The sequence below is a fragment of the Podarcis bocagei genome (genome assembly GCF_964188305.1).
Source record: "Podarcis bocagei genome assembly, chromosome: 11".
NCBI lineage: Eukaryota > Metazoa > Chordata > Lepidosauria > Squamata > Lacertidae > Podarcis > Podarcis bocagei.
In genome coordinates, this window is record NC_138136.1 from 36,061,131 (window position 1) to 36,082,333 (window position 21,203).

The 21,203-nt window shown below is 41.6% G+C and overlaps 1 protein-coding gene across 1 annotated transcript in view; it reads left to right on the plus strand.

Moving 5' to 3' along the window:
• The window catches only part of ANKDD1B (ankyrin repeat and death domain containing 1B), a 34,056-nt gene that overhangs the window by 4,601 nt on the left and 8,252 nt on the right, over nucleotides 1-21,203 (plus strand). Inside the window, exons 2-12 of the mRNA XM_081212952.1 lie at nucleotides 1,601-1,704; nucleotides 4,044-4,142; nucleotides 5,226-5,324; nucleotides 5,420-5,524; nucleotides 6,750-6,848; nucleotides 8,733-8,831; nucleotides 9,257-9,355; nucleotides 10,662-10,760; nucleotides 14,443-14,541; nucleotides 16,147-16,245; nucleotides 20,051-20,146. Coding sequence (XP_081069078.1) covers nucleotides 1,601-1,704; nucleotides 4,044-4,142; nucleotides 5,226-5,324; nucleotides 5,420-5,524; nucleotides 6,750-6,848; nucleotides 8,733-8,831; nucleotides 9,257-9,355; nucleotides 10,662-10,760; nucleotides 14,443-14,541; nucleotides 16,147-16,245; nucleotides 20,051-20,146 — 1,097 coding nt within the window. The remainder of the gene's footprint in view (nucleotides 1-1,600; nucleotides 1,705-4,043; nucleotides 4,143-5,225; nucleotides 5,325-5,419; nucleotides 5,525-6,749; nucleotides 6,849-8,732; nucleotides 8,832-9,256; nucleotides 9,356-10,661; nucleotides 10,761-14,442; nucleotides 14,542-16,146; nucleotides 16,246-20,050; nucleotides 20,147-21,203) is intronic.

Here is a 21,203-nt window from a genome sequence, read left to right on the forward strand (position 1 = left end):
AATCTTTGTACGAAATTGCTTCTTAGGAGCACTTTTTCTGTCCAAGCCAGAGTACTTATTTTTTATCTGCCTCTGCAGTAATGAAACCTCAAATATAAACAATTCCCATAGAATATTTTAAATTACCTACGTATTCTTTCCTCTGGCTTATTTTTGCGAATAGGAGACCAGGCTGAAAGCAGGGAATGTAGGTCAAGGGGCACTATCAAATTCATCATGAAAGGGAGAATGCTGAAGTACCAGTCTGTCTGGTCTATTTGCCTTTCCCTCCTTGACCAGAATCAAGCAAACACCCCTTTTTTCTTTTCTTTCATGTGTGTAATATCAATAGAATATGAAGTGATCTCTTGCACTCTCTGCATTAATGAAGTGCTTCAAATAAATGCAACAAAGCAGAGCATTAAACTGAGGTCCTTGTAGAGTCACAACCATTGTTTTCTTAACAATTTGGTTCTGGTTGCTGTTAGTGAGGGTGGAAATGAATGTTTTTACAGGCTAGTAACAGAAGCACTGCTGTGCCAGTAGAACCTGCCTCTGTGGTTGTGGTTCAGCCTTAACTCTGTCTTGTTCTTTCTCTTATAGGAACATTTTAAAATAAAAGTGTATGTGCTATTTTGTTTTCTGTACTGTGGTCAGATTTAACAGGTCCACTCAAATATCTGGCTTTTAAAACCTCTTTTCTTTTGAATCTCCTTTTCACTTATTTATTATAAACTATTTATTATATACTAAATAATTGTTATATATTTAATTTTCACTGCATGAAATATACAAATATAACAGTGGTATGTGGCATGAGCACTAATAATAATAATAATAATAATAATAATAATAAATTTTATTTATATCCCGCCCTCCCCAGCCGAAGCTGGGCTCAGGGCGGCTAACAACAATAAAATAGTACAACATTCTAAAATCATTCATTATAAAATTAATTCAAATCTAATTGATAGCAACCATTGGGCTAGAGTTCTGTGAAGATTGCCAAAGGGGGGAGTCAGGCTGTGCCCTGACCAAAGGCCTGGTGGAACAGCTCTGTCTTGCAGCCCTGTGGAAAGATGTCAAGTCCGGCAGGGCCCTAGTCTCTTGTGACAGAGCGTTCCACCAGATTGGAGCCACAGCCGAAAAAGCCCTGGCTCTGGTTGAGGCCAGCCCAACACTAGCATGTTGGGTTAGTATCAGGGAGACCTGAGTTCAAATCACCACTACACCATTATGCTCACTAGATATCCTTGCATCAGTCATTCTTACTCACCTCACAGATTTATGATGAACATAATACACTGTCTTATACTGAGTGAGACCATCAGTCCATCTGACTTGGTATTGCCAACACTGACTGGCAGCACCCCAAGGTTTCAGGCAGGGGTTTCTCAATGCTGCTCCTGGAGAAGATGGGGATTGAACCCAGGAACTTTTGTGTTCAAGCCAAATATTTTTCCACTGAGCTATGGCCCTTCCCATTACAAAACGGGAAGAAGGAAAGAAGGACCACTGTCCACCACTCTGTAGAAAGGTGGGATAAAAACGTAGCACATAAATTTAACTTTGTGACCATTTCTTTTAATATTTCAAAAGTCCCGTGCTTTTGGTTTTGCAGTGCTACCAGACGAAGAAGAATTTCAGCATGCTGCTAAAACTAATAATCTGGACACGATGGAAAGACTGTTTAAGAAAAGAATTAATATTAATGCTGTAAATAGTGTGAGTATAATACACATTACCATCTGAACAGGGAACCCCCACAACGCCATCATTTCCAAAGCCTAAAATTACCTAACTGCAACACGCTGCTCTTAAAGGGAATGTTTCAAATATGTGTTTTGGGATCACAAGCAGGAGAGGGCCATTGTCTGGTGTGAAAACAGAAAGTTGGACTAGATCGGCTTTTGCTTTGATCCAGGAGGGATATTCTTATTTCCTTCAACAACTTTTATTTCAAGAGACTGCAAAAAGCGCATTGCCATGTTGACTACTAAGAATTCAGGCCGTACTCAAATTCATGTCAAATTCCATGGACCTCATTGATCAAAGCATTCTGCTTACTCTGTAAAAGTGTTCCTGCCCAGTATATGCCACTTGGATATTCCTAAATGAGACATTAAATTTTATTGTTGTCCAATTCACATGAGGGCTTCTTGGATTTCTGACATCTAGATAGACTAATTTAGACTCTTGATTATCCATCATGGGAGCCTTGAAGTCCTGAGCCACCCCAGAGTCAGTCGCTTTGGCATGGATGCATGGGCGTAGCCTGGGGGGGGAGCTGCCCCCCCAGATCAAGTTAAACAATAGAAACACTTAACTAAGTGACCAATCACGTCGGTTCTGCCACCCCAACAAAAGTTCTGCCCCCCCCAGCAAAGTCCTTCTCCCCCTAACAAAAATCCTGGCTATGCCCATGCATGGATGTTAAAGTCCTCCAGACCCAGCAGTCTGGGAGTCCACAGCACCACCTCTGAGACCAGCTCTGTCAACTCAGGCCGGGAAACCTCTGACCAGTGAGGCAGGTGGTAAACCAGCAGAATCCCTAATCTGTCCTGATTCCCCAATGCCAGAAACACACACATTTTTCTTCAGAGTGACATTCTAGTGTTAAAAGTGGGAGGGTTAATCTTTGTGATCTTGAGTATCCTCAGTCTTGGGGGGGGGGGAACCTCCTAAGGGCGGGATCATAAATTAACTAAGAGTAAAGGTAAAGGGACCCCTGACCATTAGGTCCAGTCGTGGCCGACTCTGGGGTTGCGGCACTCATCTCACTTTATTGGCTGAGGGAGCCGGCGTACAGCTTCCGGGTCATGTGGCCAGCATGACTAAGCTGCTTCTGGCGAACCAGAGCAGTGCACGGAAACGCCGTTTACCTTCCCGCCGGAGCGGTACCTATTTATCTACTTGCACTTTGATGTGCTTTCAAACTGCTAGGTTGGCAGGAGCAGGGACCGAGCAATGGGAGCTCACCCTGTTGCGGGGATTTGAACCCATCGACTTTCTGATCGGCAAGCCCTAGGCTCTGTGGTTTAACCCACAGCGCCACCCGCGTCCCACTAACTAAGAGAGGTAAAAAAACAGGATAGAACACCTGAACCTTTAATACTCATGTACAACATGGAATTTGAGCAAGAATTTGAGCATTATCCTCAATGGTCTATTCCTATTTGTTTCTAATTTCTTCTTGCTTTTAACTTGTTTTTAACTTCTTCTGATTTTATTGTTTGGATTTGGATTTTTTTATATTGTTGTAAACGGCTGTGATATTGTTGTATGATAGAGCGGAATAAAAATATTGAAAAGAAAGAGAGGAGGAGGAGGAGTTTGTTGCCCAAGCTGCACCAGCTGAAATTCCCTCTTCCACACAACTGTTAAAGGCGCTGGGTTATAAGAGCAGCTTGGGCTAAGAGCAATGTCATAAACACACAATGCAATGTCAACACTTACGCGGAAATCGTAGCACAGCACTTAAGAACAGTTTGCTGGTACCTCTATTCTTATCTGGGCATCTGGCAGTGGAGCCTGTGAAAACAACATTATTTGCATATATTAATTAGCGTCCTTATGAACAAATATTTCACTTTTCCACAGACTGTTATCTGCAAATATTTACCTGCTTGGCAGAGCCCATTGAGTTTATTGTACTTACCGTACTCTTTATATTTAAAGGTACAGTGGTACCTTGGGTTACAGACGCTTCAGGTTACAGGTTACAGGTTACAGACCTAAGTCAGAAATAGTACCTTGGGTTAAGAGCTTTGCTTCAGGATGAGAACAGAAATCGCATGGCGGTGGCGCAGTGGCAGCGGGAGGCCCCATTAGCTAAAGTGGTACCTCAGGTTAAGAACAGTTTCAGGTTAAGAACAGACCTCCAGAACTAATTAAGTTCTTAACCCGAGGTACCACTGTATCATCATTCACATATATTTGTTCACCAGTAGTAAAAGGAATTGAAATTTGGGATTGTCTAGATGCTGAACATTTTGCTTTTATTACTGATCAGAAGATTTAAAGCTCTTCAGTGTTATTCTGTCACTTTTATTTTCTTATTTTAGCTGAAGCGCACAGCACTCCATTTTGCTGTTGCAGGAAATCATGTATCTGCAGTAGATTTTCTCCTCCATCACAAAGCCAGAGTTGACGTAGCAGATAAGGTATGCAAAAAAAAATAATGTTATTTTTTATTGTTGACACACACAAATAGGAATATTTTGTAGGAACACTGGCATTGATAGATCGTCTTTTTTTGCTCACAGTATTTGAAGGAGGAAAGAGTCATTTTTTAAAATGGAAACATATTGAAATGTTAATATGTTCCTCAGAAACATCTTCCTTAAAAATAAGAAATAAAAATAATTATTTAACTTTTTTGTTTCAGGTGTTCTGCATATATTTGCTACTTTAAACACATTCAAGCAAGAAAAAAAAGAGCACAAAATGTCAAAGGTTGCTTTATATCAGGCAAAATCAAGAGCTGTCTCAGTTTTAAATGGAAAACCTAGATGGGCAGTGAAATTACCGTACTAGTTTTTTTAAAAGTGTCCCACTTACATTTACATTTTGAAAGTTGCTTTGCACATGATGTCAAATAACATAGGAGTTAGGTCTATGCGTACTAAGATTTTTTTAATTTTTTTTTTTGAGAGAGAGAGAACAAGATGGATTTGACTTTTAACCTATAATGTCTTTAGAAGTAGCTATTTTTTAATAAGAGTATTGGGAGAATTAGAAAAAAATGCACTCATTGCTACATCATTGCTATTAGATACTTTTCTGTGGTTGAATTAAGTAAGCAGACTATTGTTGGGATCAGTGAGTGCTTTTTAAGGGTAGCTCTACAAATAATATATGAACTTAAAAAATGGTTTGTGCAATAAAAATTGTTAAGTATTTGATTCAAATGTCACCTCACACATGAACTCCCTACATGGAGAGGCCTCCATCTCTTAGCCTCAGCTTCCTATGCCAAACAATGCTGACCTACTGTACAGCTTTATTGAAATGATTATGAAATACTTAAAAAGAGCTACATACACGCTGTCAAAAGAACCCACACGCTGCTCCCAGCCTCACAGGTTTAAGTGGCGTTGTCCGAATTCCGTAGAATTTACGAGCTAATCCCCATTTATCACGTCTGTTAACTGTATAATGCCGCAAAGTATAAATTGAAAAGAGCAGTTTGGAATTGCATTTTGACTTAACTGCATTTTAATTGTTCTTTTTTAAAAAATTTGGAGCATGGACTTACTGCAATTCATCTTGCTGCATGGTCTGGAAATCTGGACATAATGCTGATGTTGATTAAAGCAGGCGCTGATCAAAAAGCTAAGAACAAGGTTTGTTAGTGGTGGGTATAAAACAGCATTAAGATTTTTTCACAACAGAAGAATGTTTTATTCCATTTTACCAATCTGTTCTGTCTTTTCCTTAGGAGGGAATGAATGTCCTGCACTTTGCAGCCCGGAACAATAATGTTAGAATAGTGGATTATTTTATCCAAGATCTTCACCTGATGGATCTTAATAAGCCTGATGAGGTACCATGCATATACTATACTATGGATTATTTGCTAGTGGATATTTCTGGATAGCATTAGTAAATTTTGTGAATTTTTTTTTTTAAAAAAATCTAGGATAACTATGCATATAGTCACAGTAAAATTTCCTTTGTGGCGCTTGTCACAGGGCTGCCTTCAGATGTCTTCTAAATGTTATGTAGTTCTTTATCTCCTTGGCATCTGAAGGGAGGGTGTTCCACAGGGAGGGCGCCACTACTGAGAAGGCCCTCTGCCTGGTTCCTTGTAACTTCGCTTCTTGGAGGACCTCAGTGTCCAGACTTAACAATGGGGGTGGAGACACGCCTTCAGGTATACTGGGCCAAGGCTGCTCTTTTTATCTTTTTCTCCTAACATCATGATGATGTTGCCCATCTTCTTAAGTCTCTCTATGGGCACCGTATCATGTTCTATATCAATTATGGACTTCTGGTAATCAATCTCTTCCTTTGCCTCTTTGCCTATGGTGAGGTGGTGAATCAGTGGCCCTTTAGATGTTGTTTGAATACAACTCCCTTCACCCCTGACCATTGCCCATGGCAGGATTGTCTTAAGCATATGCAGTGCCAGGGTACAAAGATCCACCCGGTGCCCCCCCCGGTTGCCCAGTCCCAGGCACACAGGAGGGCGGAGCTGGCTGGCCGCCTCAGCGTCTCACTGGCTCGGTCACCCCCAAACCCGCGGTGCAGAGCTGCCTGCAGCAGAAGAGCCCGCCGTGGCGCTCCGACCAACGGGCAGGCTCTTCCCTGGACTCAACTCCCGGGCCCCAGACTCTCGGCCTGGCGCCCCTGAGAGCTCAGCACCCAGGTGCCCCACACCCCTGGTGCCTATGGGTAAGACGGCCCTGGTCCATGGTGACTGGGGCTGATCAAAGGTGAGGACCAACAATATCTGGAGGATCACAGGTTCCCAACTCAATATAGGTTTTCCAGAGAGAGACTACATCATTTATATATTATGTTGCCACATCATATCTATCCATGATAGTAGTTGCCCAGTTTCTCCTCTGTTGTTTCTGGTACTGACAAGTTTTGGAGCGGTGGAGCTAGGACCCAAGTATTTAGCAGTTATGTATCATTAATTGTATAGGTGTTTGCAGCCATATATATAGGTGTGTGCGTTTGTAAGGGCACTGTAATACTTAACAAAATTTCTACAAGAGCTTTTTACTTCCAAACTGACACCTTAATTAATTACTGTTTCCTAGAAAGGTAGGAAGCCATTCCTTGTCGGAGCTGAAATGGGCCATGTAGAAATGACCAATGAGTTGATTTCCCTTAACTTATCCACCTCAGAAAAGGACAATGTAAGTTTATCACAAGAATTCCAATAAATACTTATTGCCTTTGGGTATTTTGCAATGTGTGGCATTTCCAACTAAAAGCTGTAATTTCTTACCCATGTTAAACGCTGTATTAAAACACTGTGAGTTCTGGCAGTTAAGAGGGGGAAAGGATAGATTGAACAGTGCTTAATTTCACTTTACCATTTAATATACCATGCTGCTACATTTATCCATCTGTTTAGAATATTTGTATGCCACTGTTCCTTTTTACAATTTTCACACCAAACTTAAGTTTATTAGTAGCCGCGCTTATGTGAGAAAACATTGTATCTGTATCAACTTAGTTCTAAATTATCTTGCTCAGAATTAGTGCTCCGTTTTGATAAGCACTGAACCAATTAATTTTATGTAAAAGGCTCTACTTGGTGAAATATACTGAATTAACATGATTAGTATTTTGTATATTATAGTACACAAAACTAATGTTGGTTAAAATATGTGTTTTTACCCTTTTTCCAACTTTGGTAGGGCAGGGGAAAAACCTATGGTAGATTGGCATCCGCTGGTAGATTTCTAGCTGATTTGCAGTACAACAGCAGGGGTTTCTAACTTCCAATTGTTTAACAAGAGCAACAGCAAAACAACAATTACTATATAAATTGGACTGCTGAAATGAATAAGCGAACCAGGAGTGGACTCTTGTGTGAAAGCTCAGTTCACTTCTAATTCTGAAAACAAATTCCTATCCTTGGAATCCTTGGAACACCATGTTCTGTAACTCAAACAGTATTTTTCCCCCACCTGGATTTTTTATATATATAAAAGAAAATATATCTAACTTGCTTGGATTCTGCCTACCCCTGTCAGCTAGGGCATTTGATTCTTGCATCACACCCTTCCATGATCCCTAAATCTTTCCATTCCATTAGAGACACAGGAATAGATAAAAGGGGGGTGGGAAAATTGAGATTAACTTTTATAACCTGCACTCAAAATGCTGTGTTCTATTCCAGATTGCATAGTGCCCATATAGACTTGTGAGCAGTGCTCTAGAGTTTCTATTTACTCCAAGGGTATCTGCTTTAAATGGTGATAAAGACTCTCCTCCCTGAAAGAGAGGGGAGGGGTTGTGGTCGGGAGCCCGAGCACCGCCTAGCAGGGGGCGTGGCCCCCTGCCTCCAGTTCACCTGGCTGGCGCTCACGCCCCCCCGGTGGCCACCCAACCAGGTGCCACGAAGGGGGCGTGTTCAGCAGCCTTTTGCTGCAGTGCCAGCCTTTCCCCGGCCTCATTCTTCGTCGTCGCCCCATCGCGAGTCACCCACCCTCCACTCCCTTTTAGTTAGGGCTTAGGTCTTTGGCCTTGCTATGGACCTTAGGTTGGTCGCCCTGGTTGACCAGGGGGCCTGGTAGGAGTTTTTCCATTTGGCATTAGGCTTTTTGGTTTTTTCGCCTACCTCGTAGCAATCGTCACAACTTTTTATGGTATTGGTGGGTAGGTTAGGCATTGGAATAATGTGTTGTGGTGTGTCGAAGTGCTAGGTGTGGCCATCGCCTATGCCTTCAATTTTAGGGGTATTCCGTTAAAGGAATCTGGGGGTCGTGTATTCCGTCCGATGCCTGCTTGGCGGGAGGCCTTGGCATGACCCTCGGTGACAGCAGGGGTGAGCCTATAGTTGGATTAGCATCAACAGGCTCCACCTACTGGTGAATAACCCACTTGTTTCGATCCAATGCCTAAGCCAATACCTTTTCATTGCTGTAACCAATAAAGTTGTGGCCTTTTCTTGCCCATTAACCATATATCACGTGTCCTTGTGTCTTCATTTCACTACGCGGGGGTCGGATCCTCGAACCACAATGAATATTATCTGTGTATAATTTATTTCTGTATGTGTTATTTTACAGGAAGGAAACACTGCATTGCACCTGGCTGCTAAAAATGGTCACAGTGAGGTGGTAGAAGTTCTTCTTCAAGAGTGGAAAGAAATAAACGAGTTAAATGAGGTAAACATAAAGATGTAAAAACAAAGCACATGGCCACAATTTGCAAGATTTGTTCATGTATCTGTACACACATTGATGTCAACCTATAACATCTTTCATGTATGTTCATGGAAGTATCACTTTGGGAATCTTACCTGGAGATGGGTTTTGCGCCGCAGAGGTTTTTACCTAAAAAATAATAGCCTTATTTTCCTTACTTGGAGAAATTTGCCTGGAGGCCAGGTGAACACCACTGCCCACCATTTCATCTGCTTCTGGTGTCTAATTTGGTTTTAATCTGGGCAATGAGCATGGTGCCATTTGCAAAGGAACTGGAGGAAACCATTGTGGCTCAAATCAAGTATTTTCCCCTCAGCCATGTCTGAGATTGAACCATTGCATTGTCTATAATACAAGTGTAAACCTTTTGTATTGTTTCGTTATAGAATGGTGAAACCCCATTTTACCTAGCTGTGGAAGGAGGCCATGAAGGGTGTGCCGATCTGTTATTGGAAGCTGGAAGTGACATCAATATTTCCAACAAAGTATGTTGATATTCTTAGACTCCTATCCTATTGTTTTGGCAGAAACAGAAAGGAAACTCTGCCCCCCCCTCCACGGTCTAGTAAGATTTAAAAAGCATGTAAACTGGAATCCCCAGTTATTTGCTAATGGTGTCTCTTAGTTATAAGCATTCGCATTCTAATTGAAATCAGTGGTGTGGAATAGCTGCCAAGGGGAGAAGCAATGGCTGTCTTTCTTGAATCATGATTTTTCTGCTTTCCATGTCATAGAGCATAATCCTATGCATGTTCATGCATCTTCATTCAAACCAGATGCACAAGAGGAGGAGAAAGAAGGGAGCATTTGGCTTATTCTTGGTCCATGGTTTCTGGAGCCAAGCTTGTGATACCTTAACTGGACCATAGCGAACCACAGGCCAAATCCATTCCACCACCTTATTCAAAATAGACATCCATAAGTCTCATGGACTTCATTCTACCAATTAGCCTTCTGTTATAAGAAAGTGGTGCGGGCTTCATGAAGTATTGCACCATTCTAATATGGTGAGGCATTTGTATGAAGTAGCCACAACAGGAAATAATATTATGATAGGCCATTAAGAAGTTAAAAAGAGCCACTGGTTAATCAGACTAAAGGCCCATCAAGTCCATCATCTTGGTCTGACAGTGGCCAATCAAATGCCTATGGGAAGCCTCTAAGCAGGACCGGAGTGAATTCTGCTTACTTGTGATTCCCAGCAACTAGTCTTCAGAGGCTTACTGTATTTTTTGCCCTATAGGACGCACTTTCCCCCCTCCAAAAATGAAGGGGAAATGTGTGTGCGTCCTATGGGGTGAATGCAGGCTTTTGCTGAAGCCTGGAGAGTGAGAGGTGTCGGTGCGCACCGACCCCTCTTGCTCTCCAGGCTTCAGGAAGCTATCCGCAAGCCTTGCCAGCCCGGCGGGAGGCGTGCGAGGCTTGGGGCGGCAGCCTGCAGCCCGAAGCACGGGCAGCCCTCCGGAGGGCTCCCCGTGCTTCGGGCAGGTGTGTGCAAGGCTTGGGGTGGCAGCCGCGGCTGGGGGGGAAATATTTTTTTTTTATTCATTCCCCCCCCCAAAAAAACCGAGGTGCGTCCTATGGGCTGGTGCGCCCTATAGGGCGAAAAATACGGTACTTCCTCTGCCATTGGAGGTAGAGCTTTGTGGATTGTAGTCAGAGAACATGTTCTCTGAATGGTGGCAAACTGGTTTCCTTAATAATTTCACCTGCTTCTTGAAATATCTTCATAGAACATTATTTTTTAAATTACTTTGAAATAGAAACTTCTCTCCGTTGTCTTTCCTTTAGCACAATACCAGTGCATTGCAAATAGCAACCCAGAATGGACATACAGCTTTGGTCACATTTCTTATCAATAAAAATATAGATCTGGGAGTGCATCCTCAGGTGAGTACTTTAAAAAAAATCAGGTTATGCCCTTTATTTTGCAGGCACCTCTTGATATTTATTGACAAGATTCTCTGAAAGTAGTAGTAGCTAACTATGTCTAAACCAGCATACAAAACAAGGAGAGCCCATAGCCAGTATAGATAAAGTCTAGTGCATGTTAGAGGTGCAAGCTTGCTTTGGCACAAACTTCTCTGTGTTAGAAGTCTACTTCATCCAATGATTAAGTGTTATCCTGAGCTACAGGATATTCTGAGTTAACCCTAACTTTATCTACATGTGTGGTAAAGGTAAAGGTAAAGGTAAAGGGACCCCTGACCATTAGGTCCAGCCGTGATCGACTCTGGGGTTGCGGCGCTCATCTCACTTTATTGGTCAAGGGAGCTGGCGTACAGCTTCCGGGTCATGTGGCCAGCATGGCTAAGCCTCTTCTGGCGAATCAGAGCAGCGCACGGAAACGCCGTTTACCTTCCTGACGGAGTGGTACAAGGTCACGAAATGAAAGGCAGAAAGTTCAGGCAGTGATGATTACGTTATTGAAGGTAGGTCATTGACAAAGGAGTTGCTGCTGATAATACAGACATCCTTACATTGGTAAGCTGACTAACACAGATAGGGCTGGTTTGCAAATAATGCTAAAGCATGGCTTATTAAACCACAGCTTGGCATTATGTGGGAGCCAAGCCCAGATGTTTAACTATGGTTAAAGGTTAAGTGCCCTTTTACAGTTGGATCCCAGATTGCAGGGGACCTTCCAGATAACAAAGGATATTGTGGGCACATATAGCAGCAACATCCAAGGCTAATCCAGATCCTAAATCCAGGCAAGCAGTTGTTCTAACAGGAGCGGTGCAGGTCACCAGAGAAGAGCGGTGCAGGTCACCAGAGGCTTGGACGCAGTGCTAGTAGCAGCTCTCTCAGCCTTACATCAAATCTTCCATAGCTTCCAGACTGCCATCCCACACACCCCAGCTGCAACTTCTTAGAGGTTTCTGCAGAGAGTGTCCTTGCGAGGATGGACCTACTCCTGATTAGTCCTTTACTCACAAGGAGTCCTCTTCTGCAACAAAGCACTCATCCTGACTGGTCTCGTTTGGGGCTCAGGGGTCGTTTTGCCTCTGCTTCAGATGTTGAGCTGTCTTTCTGCAGGGAGGGATCCCTGTCAGCCCCTCCCCCCCCACAGTTCTAGATCCTCCATACCTGTTATTCTGGGCTGTTCTTGGGGCTCCAGATCATTTACGGCCAAATCCTATATAAACTAAAGTTTATAAACTTTAGTTAATTTTAACCATAGCTTAGCATTTTGTGCCAATCTGGTTAAGGAACTGTCATTGCCCCAAAGCTACAAAGCCATGGAAAATTTAAAGGCATGACTGTTCTTGCTAGTGATTTTAACTATTTTGTGACTTAATACACCAAGGTTTAACTGCACATCTGCCAGATACATCAGCCTTAAATATTTGGTTTATTAACTACAGTTAATGTCAACTGTGCCTTAGAGTTAGGTGCAAACTAGGCCATAATGTGATAAGTCACAGTTGACGACATCAAGGCTCTTGATGAATTGTACTTCAATGGTTTCAAACTGCAGTCTCCCTTTGAAATTTATCTTTTCTCCTGAAAATTGTATAAATAATGAGAACTAGCCAATTAAAGTTAAAACGTCTTAAGCTTTGTTGGTTTCAGTGGGAATGAGTTTAGCATGTGTCAGACTCTTTCATGGAAATCAGTGAAAATTAAATGTGTCAGGATTGTGTCTAATAGCATCGACATATTTTTTTAAAAAAATCAGAACACATACATTTCCAAATGAAATACCTACGCAGAGCTTCCTGCAGGAGAGTGATACTGTTATGCAAAGGACCGTATGTTGCTGTCCTGTTGTTACAGCCAGTTGTATATGTACGATCAACACGTTTATTATCAACGAAAGAGAAATATGTTTGTATTCCAACACATTTGGAGCTGAGATTATATACAAAGTCACCAGCATTAGATTCAACTTTCATAGAGTTCTTGTCGTTAAACACTTAGTTCTTGCTGGTATCATCTGAGAAACATATTTTGTTTGCTATTAAAAGCTTTTCGTCACATTTTAAAATCTTGGCTAGCCCTGATGTACAATTTTATTTACTTAATATCCCACCAGCTGTTAATGGTAGATAAAATTCATCCAGGTTTCATTCCTAGAGGGAATATGTTGAGACTGAATCTAAAATTGTCGTACGGTATGTATCACTGGCATGAAAACATATTTTTATTAAATTGAGGAAAGGCTCAGGAGTGTGTTAAAACATGGAAACTTTAGTGAAAAAACTGAGAAGATAACTTAGTTTATGTAGCTGATTAACATTTTACCTAATTTATTCCCCCCTCCCAGTTTTAGGCAACATGAAAATACCTATATTTTGCTGATAGATTATTATTACATTTATATCCTGTTCTTTATCATATTTGCATCCTTAGCAGAGTGTTTATCTTATTGTATTGTCAGGGGATAGAACAAGTAAAAAAGGAACATTGCAAACCCAGCTTTGAGTATATATATGAATGTATGAATGTACATACTAGGGGCTGCACCTGTTTGCGTCTCTCATATTTTGCAGCTCCTCTTTGATGACGCAACTCATTATCACATTCACCCCCTTTTTCCTATCTCTTTCTTCCTTTTTCCAACTCCCCATTACACCTCTTTTCATGCATCCTCCTCCCTCCTGTTCTAATTCTGCAAACGCATTTGCACACAGCCCCCATGCTGGTATATGTTACTGTGTTTTTTAGATCAATAGAATCTTAAGAGCAAGCCTGTCAGCCTGTTCAGCTGGAGACTGAGTGGATGGATGTTGGAGCTTCTTGTTGATTAACAACACATAACACCAGGAATTAAATACATTATGTGAAAGTACGATGGAATATTTCAGGGCTCTGCATCCTTTAACTCTTTCACCAAGCTGAGAAAAAATGAAGGCAGCTAAGGAAAGAGGGAGAAGATTGAGTACAGCAAGAAGGGAGGTACAGTGAGAGGAAAATGGCGGTTTAAAACAATGGCAGAAATTTGAGCAGAGGAGGCAGAGGGTGTCAGTGAGAGAAAAACAGTGGTTTAAAACAATGGCAGAAGTTTAAGTAGAGCAAGCAGTTCAGACCCCAGTTCAGACCATTTTCTTAATTTTGAGTCCCCCAACCTATGGGGCATCTTATACAAGGGGCGTGTTATACACGGAAAAGTATGGTAATCAGTTCCTGATCTGCAAGAGGACCTCTCCCATATCTTATTCTATGAGTTGCTAAGCTTACTTAGGAGTCTTTGGTGAGGTACTTTGTCAAAAGCTCTTTGAAAGAACCAAATGGCCAGCCACTATTTAAAAAACCTTTAAGTAAAAACACTTAAAGCAGGATTTGAAGAGTTCAGTTTTTAATTGGGCCTTCCTTTTGACATACATACATTTATCATCACATTTATCACCTTGTTACATTGCAGTTCATTATAAATAACACTTTTTTATTGCCAGCACACTTGGCAAACGTAATTCTCTTGGCAGAAATAATTTGGCTTCCTTCTACTCAAAGGATTATTTTTTCCTGAAGTGTGGACACGTGGTCAAGCAATATCTCTTCTGAACAAGAATGCTTGGGTTTGACATTTTCATCACGCTGTTGTAACAAATTTTTCCTCTCTCTACAGCAAAAGAGTCCTCCACTCCATTTGGCTATCTTAAAAAATAACCTACCTGTGGTAAATAGTTTAATAGAAGCTAACCATGATATAAACTCACTCGATCAGGTGAGAACTTGTGCTTATAAGATGAAATCTCATATTTTCTTACCTGCGTTACGTTCTTATATTTGTAATAAGATGGGGAAATTATCAGTTGGCTTGATACATGCCAAGTGACTACTCTGTACAGTTACTACAGTACTTTGATAATGTCAAAGGATGCACTTAGATTCTGTATTCTCACCACATTTGCCTGTTTTAATAGCACAGACCTCGACTGTCTAAAACAGCTTTTGTCAACCTGGTGCCCCCAGATATTTTGGACTACATCAGTCCCAGCCAGCAAATATTTCTTTGCAGTATATATGCAAGGCTGTATCTTACCTTTCCTTAGAAATCTTCCCCTCCCTCCTCCAGCTGCCACTGTTGGAAATTTCTCCAGCCTGTTTTATTGTGAAGATGGCAGGATTTATTACCTGCCTTCCTCATAAGTTTCTGCTTTACAGGTGCACCATCTTCTCTTTGTGCACCAATTAAGTATAATTACATTTGCCAGGGGAAAGCTAGGTTCCCCTCCACAAATTATTTGCTGTTTCTGGAAATCCCCTCTTTCTTTTGAAACCCTGTGCTTTGGTGCACAATTTGTATTTAAAGCAATGGGTCAACATCACTTTTATCATTTTAAATTGAGATCAAGAACTTATTTTAGACATATTCCTAGACCCCAGATAGAAAATATATCAAAATATCCGCTGGATCATTGGTGTGAGGAAGAGATGTTCTTGCAAGAACCCAAAGAGATTAGAACTTTTGAGTAGACCTTTCATAGGATTGCATTATAAAATGAATAATGGAGTAACTTTTGGGGAACCCAATTCACACGATATAAAACTAACATTCAGGCAAGGCCTCTTTGCTGTGAGGAATTCAGTACACATTTAAAGCAAAATATATCAGATTTGCACTTTCTGAAACAACATGGGGACCAAAACAGAGCCATCCTTTGAAATTTGCACTTAACTGAATATTGCAGTACAGTTCTCAAACAAACTATGTTTACAAGAATGGAAAAAAATATGAGGGGAAAGTGCGCATAAAAACGAAGATATCAGTGAAAATCAACATACAAAAATCCGTTCGACTGGAACAAATTGCTTGCAAAAATGTATACATTAGTCAAAATTGTGTGTGTTAGAAGAAATTCACACAAAAATGTTGATGAATTTTCATAAGGTTTCATTAAAAAAAAATCACAAATTGCTGCAGGATGTGGAGAACTAAATTTAAAATGGGAAAAGTAAGAAAGTGAGACAACTGGAATTGACAGGTCCTTCCATTCTTAGCACTCGCATGAAGAATAGTGCTAGTGAAATAAGCTTTCCCACCCTGTGTGTCCTGTGCAATCCCCAAGTCTACCTAGAATAGATTTAGGGAATCATGGCGGAGGAGAGCAGGGAGGACATTCCATTGATGTTGCAACGTTCTCTTTAGCACTATGTTGAATACAGCCCATTGAAGGCAACGGACATTACTAATATGGGTCCATTCATTTAAATGGGTCTGCTCTGAGTTGAACTTAGCTTTGTACAACCAACTGACTTTTTCGCCATGTTTTTGTTAGTAGAGGACATTCCTTGATAACATCCTTCTGCTTTGTCTTATTTCTGCAAGAGACATCAAACACCTTTACACCTGGCAGCAGACCTTGGAAATGTGGAAGTAATTGAAATGCTGCTAAAGGCAGGTTGTGACATGAAAATTGTGGACAAGGTACTTTCTGTTGTTCGTGTTTCTGTGAAAATGCAATTGCTCTACATGTCCTGTTCTGTAGAACAGGCTGCTCTTTTCAAATATCACCCACTGATATATATAACTCTTGATTTAACATCTCTCTTAAAACCTACAAGTGCATGGCAATAGTAAGCAACCTGTGAGATCAAACATACAGTACTTACTGTTCTTTCTTTTTGAAAGGCTGAGCGAGATATAAAAAACTCCTTTTCAGAGAAACACTTTCACATTCTGATTCATTGGGTTCCATTTATCAGCCATTTTGAAGCCTCTCATCCAATTGTGCTTTGATGCATCTAAACTTTTCCTTTCTATTGGGACATGCATTCCCCAAATATAAAAAAATACAAAGCTATGTAAAAGCTATGTAAGTCACACTGGTCCAGTTCACATGTCATGGTAATCTATAGTTAATGGGTTTTCTCCTCAGAATTACATGGGGAAGAAAAAAACCATGGTCCCTGGCTTTGCGTTATGTCAAGGAAACAAACAAATCATGATCAGTAAACTAAGAACAAGTCTTAGCTACAGATTGTGGCTTCCTGGGAGCAAAATAATCCATGATCCCTGAATCATACCTAACACCTTAGAGATTTTTGAAATATAAATGCTATAAAATAAAATAACCCAGATCAATGTCTGCATGGATGAAGCCATGTAATTCATTCTATGCATAGATGACTGAGCCAATTTGAATGCTTCTATGGGAGCCAAGGCCCAGGCTATTAAAGCTGCATTAGTCAAGTTCTATTGTGGAAGTTAAGCCTATCCATTCACATTTAAGTTACTGACCTAAAAGGCAGGCCCAATAGGAGTGATTTGGTGGAGTGTCTGAGAAGAGAATGTTACTTGAATTTATTATGCAGCACCTTAAGTAAAAAATCTGGAGTAGCCCAACCAAGACTCGGCAATAACTCTTTCGGCCCACAATTAATGCTTTCGTGCATTGTACTTTCTGTGACATGGATCCAGCAAGATGAACATTATCTAGGTACCAAAGGAATGAGTCCCTGTCAGAGAAAAAGGTGGGATAGAAATAAATATATAATGATGATGATTTTTCAAAAATAAGAGATTGGAATGACCTAATGTAAAACAGGGACGCAGGTGGCGCTGTGGGTTAAACCACAGAGCCTAGGACTTGCCGATCAGAAGGTCGGCGGTTCGAATCCCTGCGCCGGGGTGAGCTCCCATTGCTCGGTCCCTGCTCCTGCCAACCTAGCAATTCGAAAGCACGTCAAAGTGCAAGTAGATAAAGAGGTACCGCTCCGGCGGGAAGGTAAACGGCGTTTCCGTGCGCTGCTCTGGTTCGCCAGAAGTGGCTCAGTCATGCTGGCCACATGACCCGGAAGCTGTACGCCGGCTCCCTTGGCCAATAAAGCGAGATGAGTGCCGCAACCCCAGAGTCGGTCACGACGACCTAATGGTCAGGCATCCCTTTACCTTTAATGTAAAACTAGGGACCAATCCTAGATATGAAATGGTGAAATGTCTTTCAGGCACACTTTCAAAGAGTGAGTCCCACTGATTGTAATGGGATTTGCTTCCAAGCAAATATGCATACGTTTGTTCTGGTTATTAGTGTGACCCTCATTCTGTGGGGCAAAGGCTTCTGTTGCAGCATGTCTCTGAATGCCATTTGCTAGGAATTGCCAGTGGGCAAAGTGCAGCTATGCTCTCATCCAGCTTGCAGGCTTCCTAGAGGTATTTGGCTGGGCAATGTGAGAACAGGATGCTGGAGTAGATGGAGCATTGGCCTGATCCAACAGACTCTTCTTCATTCTTAAGTTACTGCACTTGGAGCATGCTTCTGTCCCTTGGTAAGGCATACACCTGCCTTCTCTCTGTCCCCGTTTGTGCCACCGGCACCGCTGTCGTAAGTCTAGGGTAGATTACACCTAACGCAATGGAATGAATTTCCCTCTCACACGGCTTTAGCTCTTTAGCACATGGAAACTCTGGAAGATTTATGTTGTGGACAGCTGTTTTCCGTGTAAATCCACTGACATAAAAGGATTACTGAGATAACCCGGTAAAGTCACAGAATTATGTGTGGCCTTGAACTGTCAGTAGCTGGGATGTACTTGGATTACAGAACAGCCAGTGGCTGGCTGAGGAGAGACTGATGTGCAGCACTGTGAAAGCAGCCATTATTAGTAAAGAATTTCACTTTTTTACGAACTTGTGTTATCAGAGCTGTTAAGCAAAGTCAAGTGATTTGGGGCAGGATTCAGCTAATGCAGGGATCAGCAACCTTTTTCAGCCATGGGGCGGTCCACTGTCCCTCAGACCATGTGGTGGGCCGGACTATTATTTTGGGGGAAGAAATATTCCTATGCCCCACAAATAACCCAGGGATGCTTTTTAAATAAAAGCACACATTCTACTCATGTAAAGTATGATATGAGACAGGAGAATATGGCCGTACTCACACATTGTGCTAAACCATGGCTTGGAATAATGTTAGCAGAGAGTGCTGGTGCTCCCTGGGAAGTCAAAGGACCCCAAAAAAATGTGCTTTTAAAAAGGATTGTGAGTTTGGGAGCTGTGCAGATGCACATGCCTATAGACACATGCCCCACATCCCAGGGCTCCAACCTAAGCTGGGGAGCACCTGACCCTGAATTATATTGCTTTTTGATGGAAGGGAAGAGATAGCATTTAATTAGGGTTAATTTGGTTCACCAACTTGATTCAAAATGGCACCTGGCATCCAAATGTAAACGAAGTCTGCTGCCTCCACCTTGGGAACCCTCATGCTGAGTTTGGTTTCTCAAGAGGCATCCTGATTGATGCAGGTTGGAACTGTCACGCCGGATTTGGCAAAGACCCACCAAATGCAGCAACGATATCTTCAGAGGGAACCAAACCACCATAGTTTGTACCCGTTATGCCAAAAAGTAGGTGAAGCCATGCCAAAACTATATTTCAGTCTGCCATCTTGATTCAAAATGGTGCCCGGCATCCGAACATCAGTGAAGATTCCCACCACCATCACCTCTGGAACACTTACTCCACGTTTGGCAACGGTATCGTGACAGGTGGCCAAACCTAAGCTTAAAATGAGTGTGTTTGGATTATAATATAAATCTTCCAAAGGGAATTGGAGAACTTAATGGAAGATAAGCCACCATGCTCCTGAATGCCAGTTGCTGGGGATCACAAGCAGGACTGTGCTATTGTACTCATGTCCTGCTTGTGGGTTTGCACATGGTCACTGTGCGAACAATTCCTTATGTTTATGTGTGTTTTTTCTTATTGTGATTAATTTCTATAGCGGAAACTGCTGTATGAGAGCTGGACCCCACAAGGCAGCCTATAAATACTTTAAATAATTTTAATTTTTACAAATTTGAAATACCCATTATATTGTGCTCTTCCCTATGCCTGGATACTGTGTTTCATGCTCTGGGATAGTAGTCATACACATAATTATAGAACCTGCTAACAGTTTGTTTTTGTTGCTTTGATTTTCCACTATCCATATCCTGTAACATTGACAGTAAACAAGTTAATGTAATAAGCGAAACAGTGCACTGTTAATGGAAAAGTGTATTATAATTTGCCTGGTATTAGTACACCATTAGTTCCCAATATTGAAGAGAGGTTTTTTTTTGGGGATGAGCTCTTAGATCCTACTTACTTTAGTTTTTGTATGTGTTTCCCCTTTTTGTGTTTGTTAATATTTCAAAATTCAGTTTTTAAAAGATGAAGCTGCTAACCTCTTTTAGCTTGGCCTCTGTTTTCTCAAGCATTAATTGATTCACACTGTTTGCCTTTTCAGCAAGGAAAAACTGCACTAGCTGTAGCTTCCAGGAGCAATCATGCCTTGATTGTAGATATGATTATAAAAGCAGAAAGATATTACACCTGGAAACAGGTAAGAAAAAACCCTCTGGTTTATTTATCCTTTTGCTAACACATATTTATCCAATAAGTGAAACCATTTCCCCAAAAGATGTTAATCTAATGGCTTTGGATTCCCAAACTCTAAGGTGGGCTTCCTTGTAAAGGGGCTAGAAAATGCTAGAGAGAAAGTGGGCATTTCTTATTTCCATTGCATCTTTTGTTTATGTCTTCACTGTTGTCCAACAGCATGTTGAGTTAGATGCTGAGCTTTCTTCCTGAAGTTTCTTGGCATCCTGATGAACTTGGTGCTTCCCATTCTTAGCGGACTGTATGGGAAATGGCGGAAAAAACCAGTATGTTCTGCCTACCCAAAGATCCTTTCCATACAGCACAATCTGGTGCATATTTACTTAAAAGTTAGTACCACCATATTTGTTGGGGTTTATTCCCTTGTAAATATGTTTAAGATTGCAGCTTTGGAGACTTCTTTATTTTCCATCAATCTACCTTCTGCTGTGGCTGGGTTTAAAGGCGGGGGGAGGTTTTCCCCCTTGGGGCAATTATTTGCATACTCATGCACCTTTTATTGCCCAAATTGCATTATGTTACAGTCTGATTGTCTGAATGGTTCATTAAGGTGAGTACACACTCATGCTTTGGCATTGTCGCAGCACATGTTTAGAATGTTTGCAGTGGCATTCTTGGCAGCGACTACAATAAACATATGGGACGCAGGTGGCGCTGTGGTCTAAACCACAGAGCCTAGCGCTTGCCGAGCAGAAGGTTGGCGGTTCGAATCCCCATGACGGGGTGAGTTCCTGTTGCTCGGTCCCAGCTCCTGCCCACCTAAGCAGTTTGAAAGCACATCAAAGTGCAAGTAGGAAGGTAAACAGCGTTTCCATGCGCTGCTCTGGTTCGCCAGAAGCAGCTTAGTCATGCTAGCCAAATGACCTGGGAGATGTATGCCGGCTCCCTCGGCCAATAAAGCGAGATGAGCACTGCAACCCCAGAGTCATCCACGATCGGACCTAATGGACAGGGGTCCCTTTACCTTTTAAAGTGAACATGGTGTGTTGCTGGCCACACAA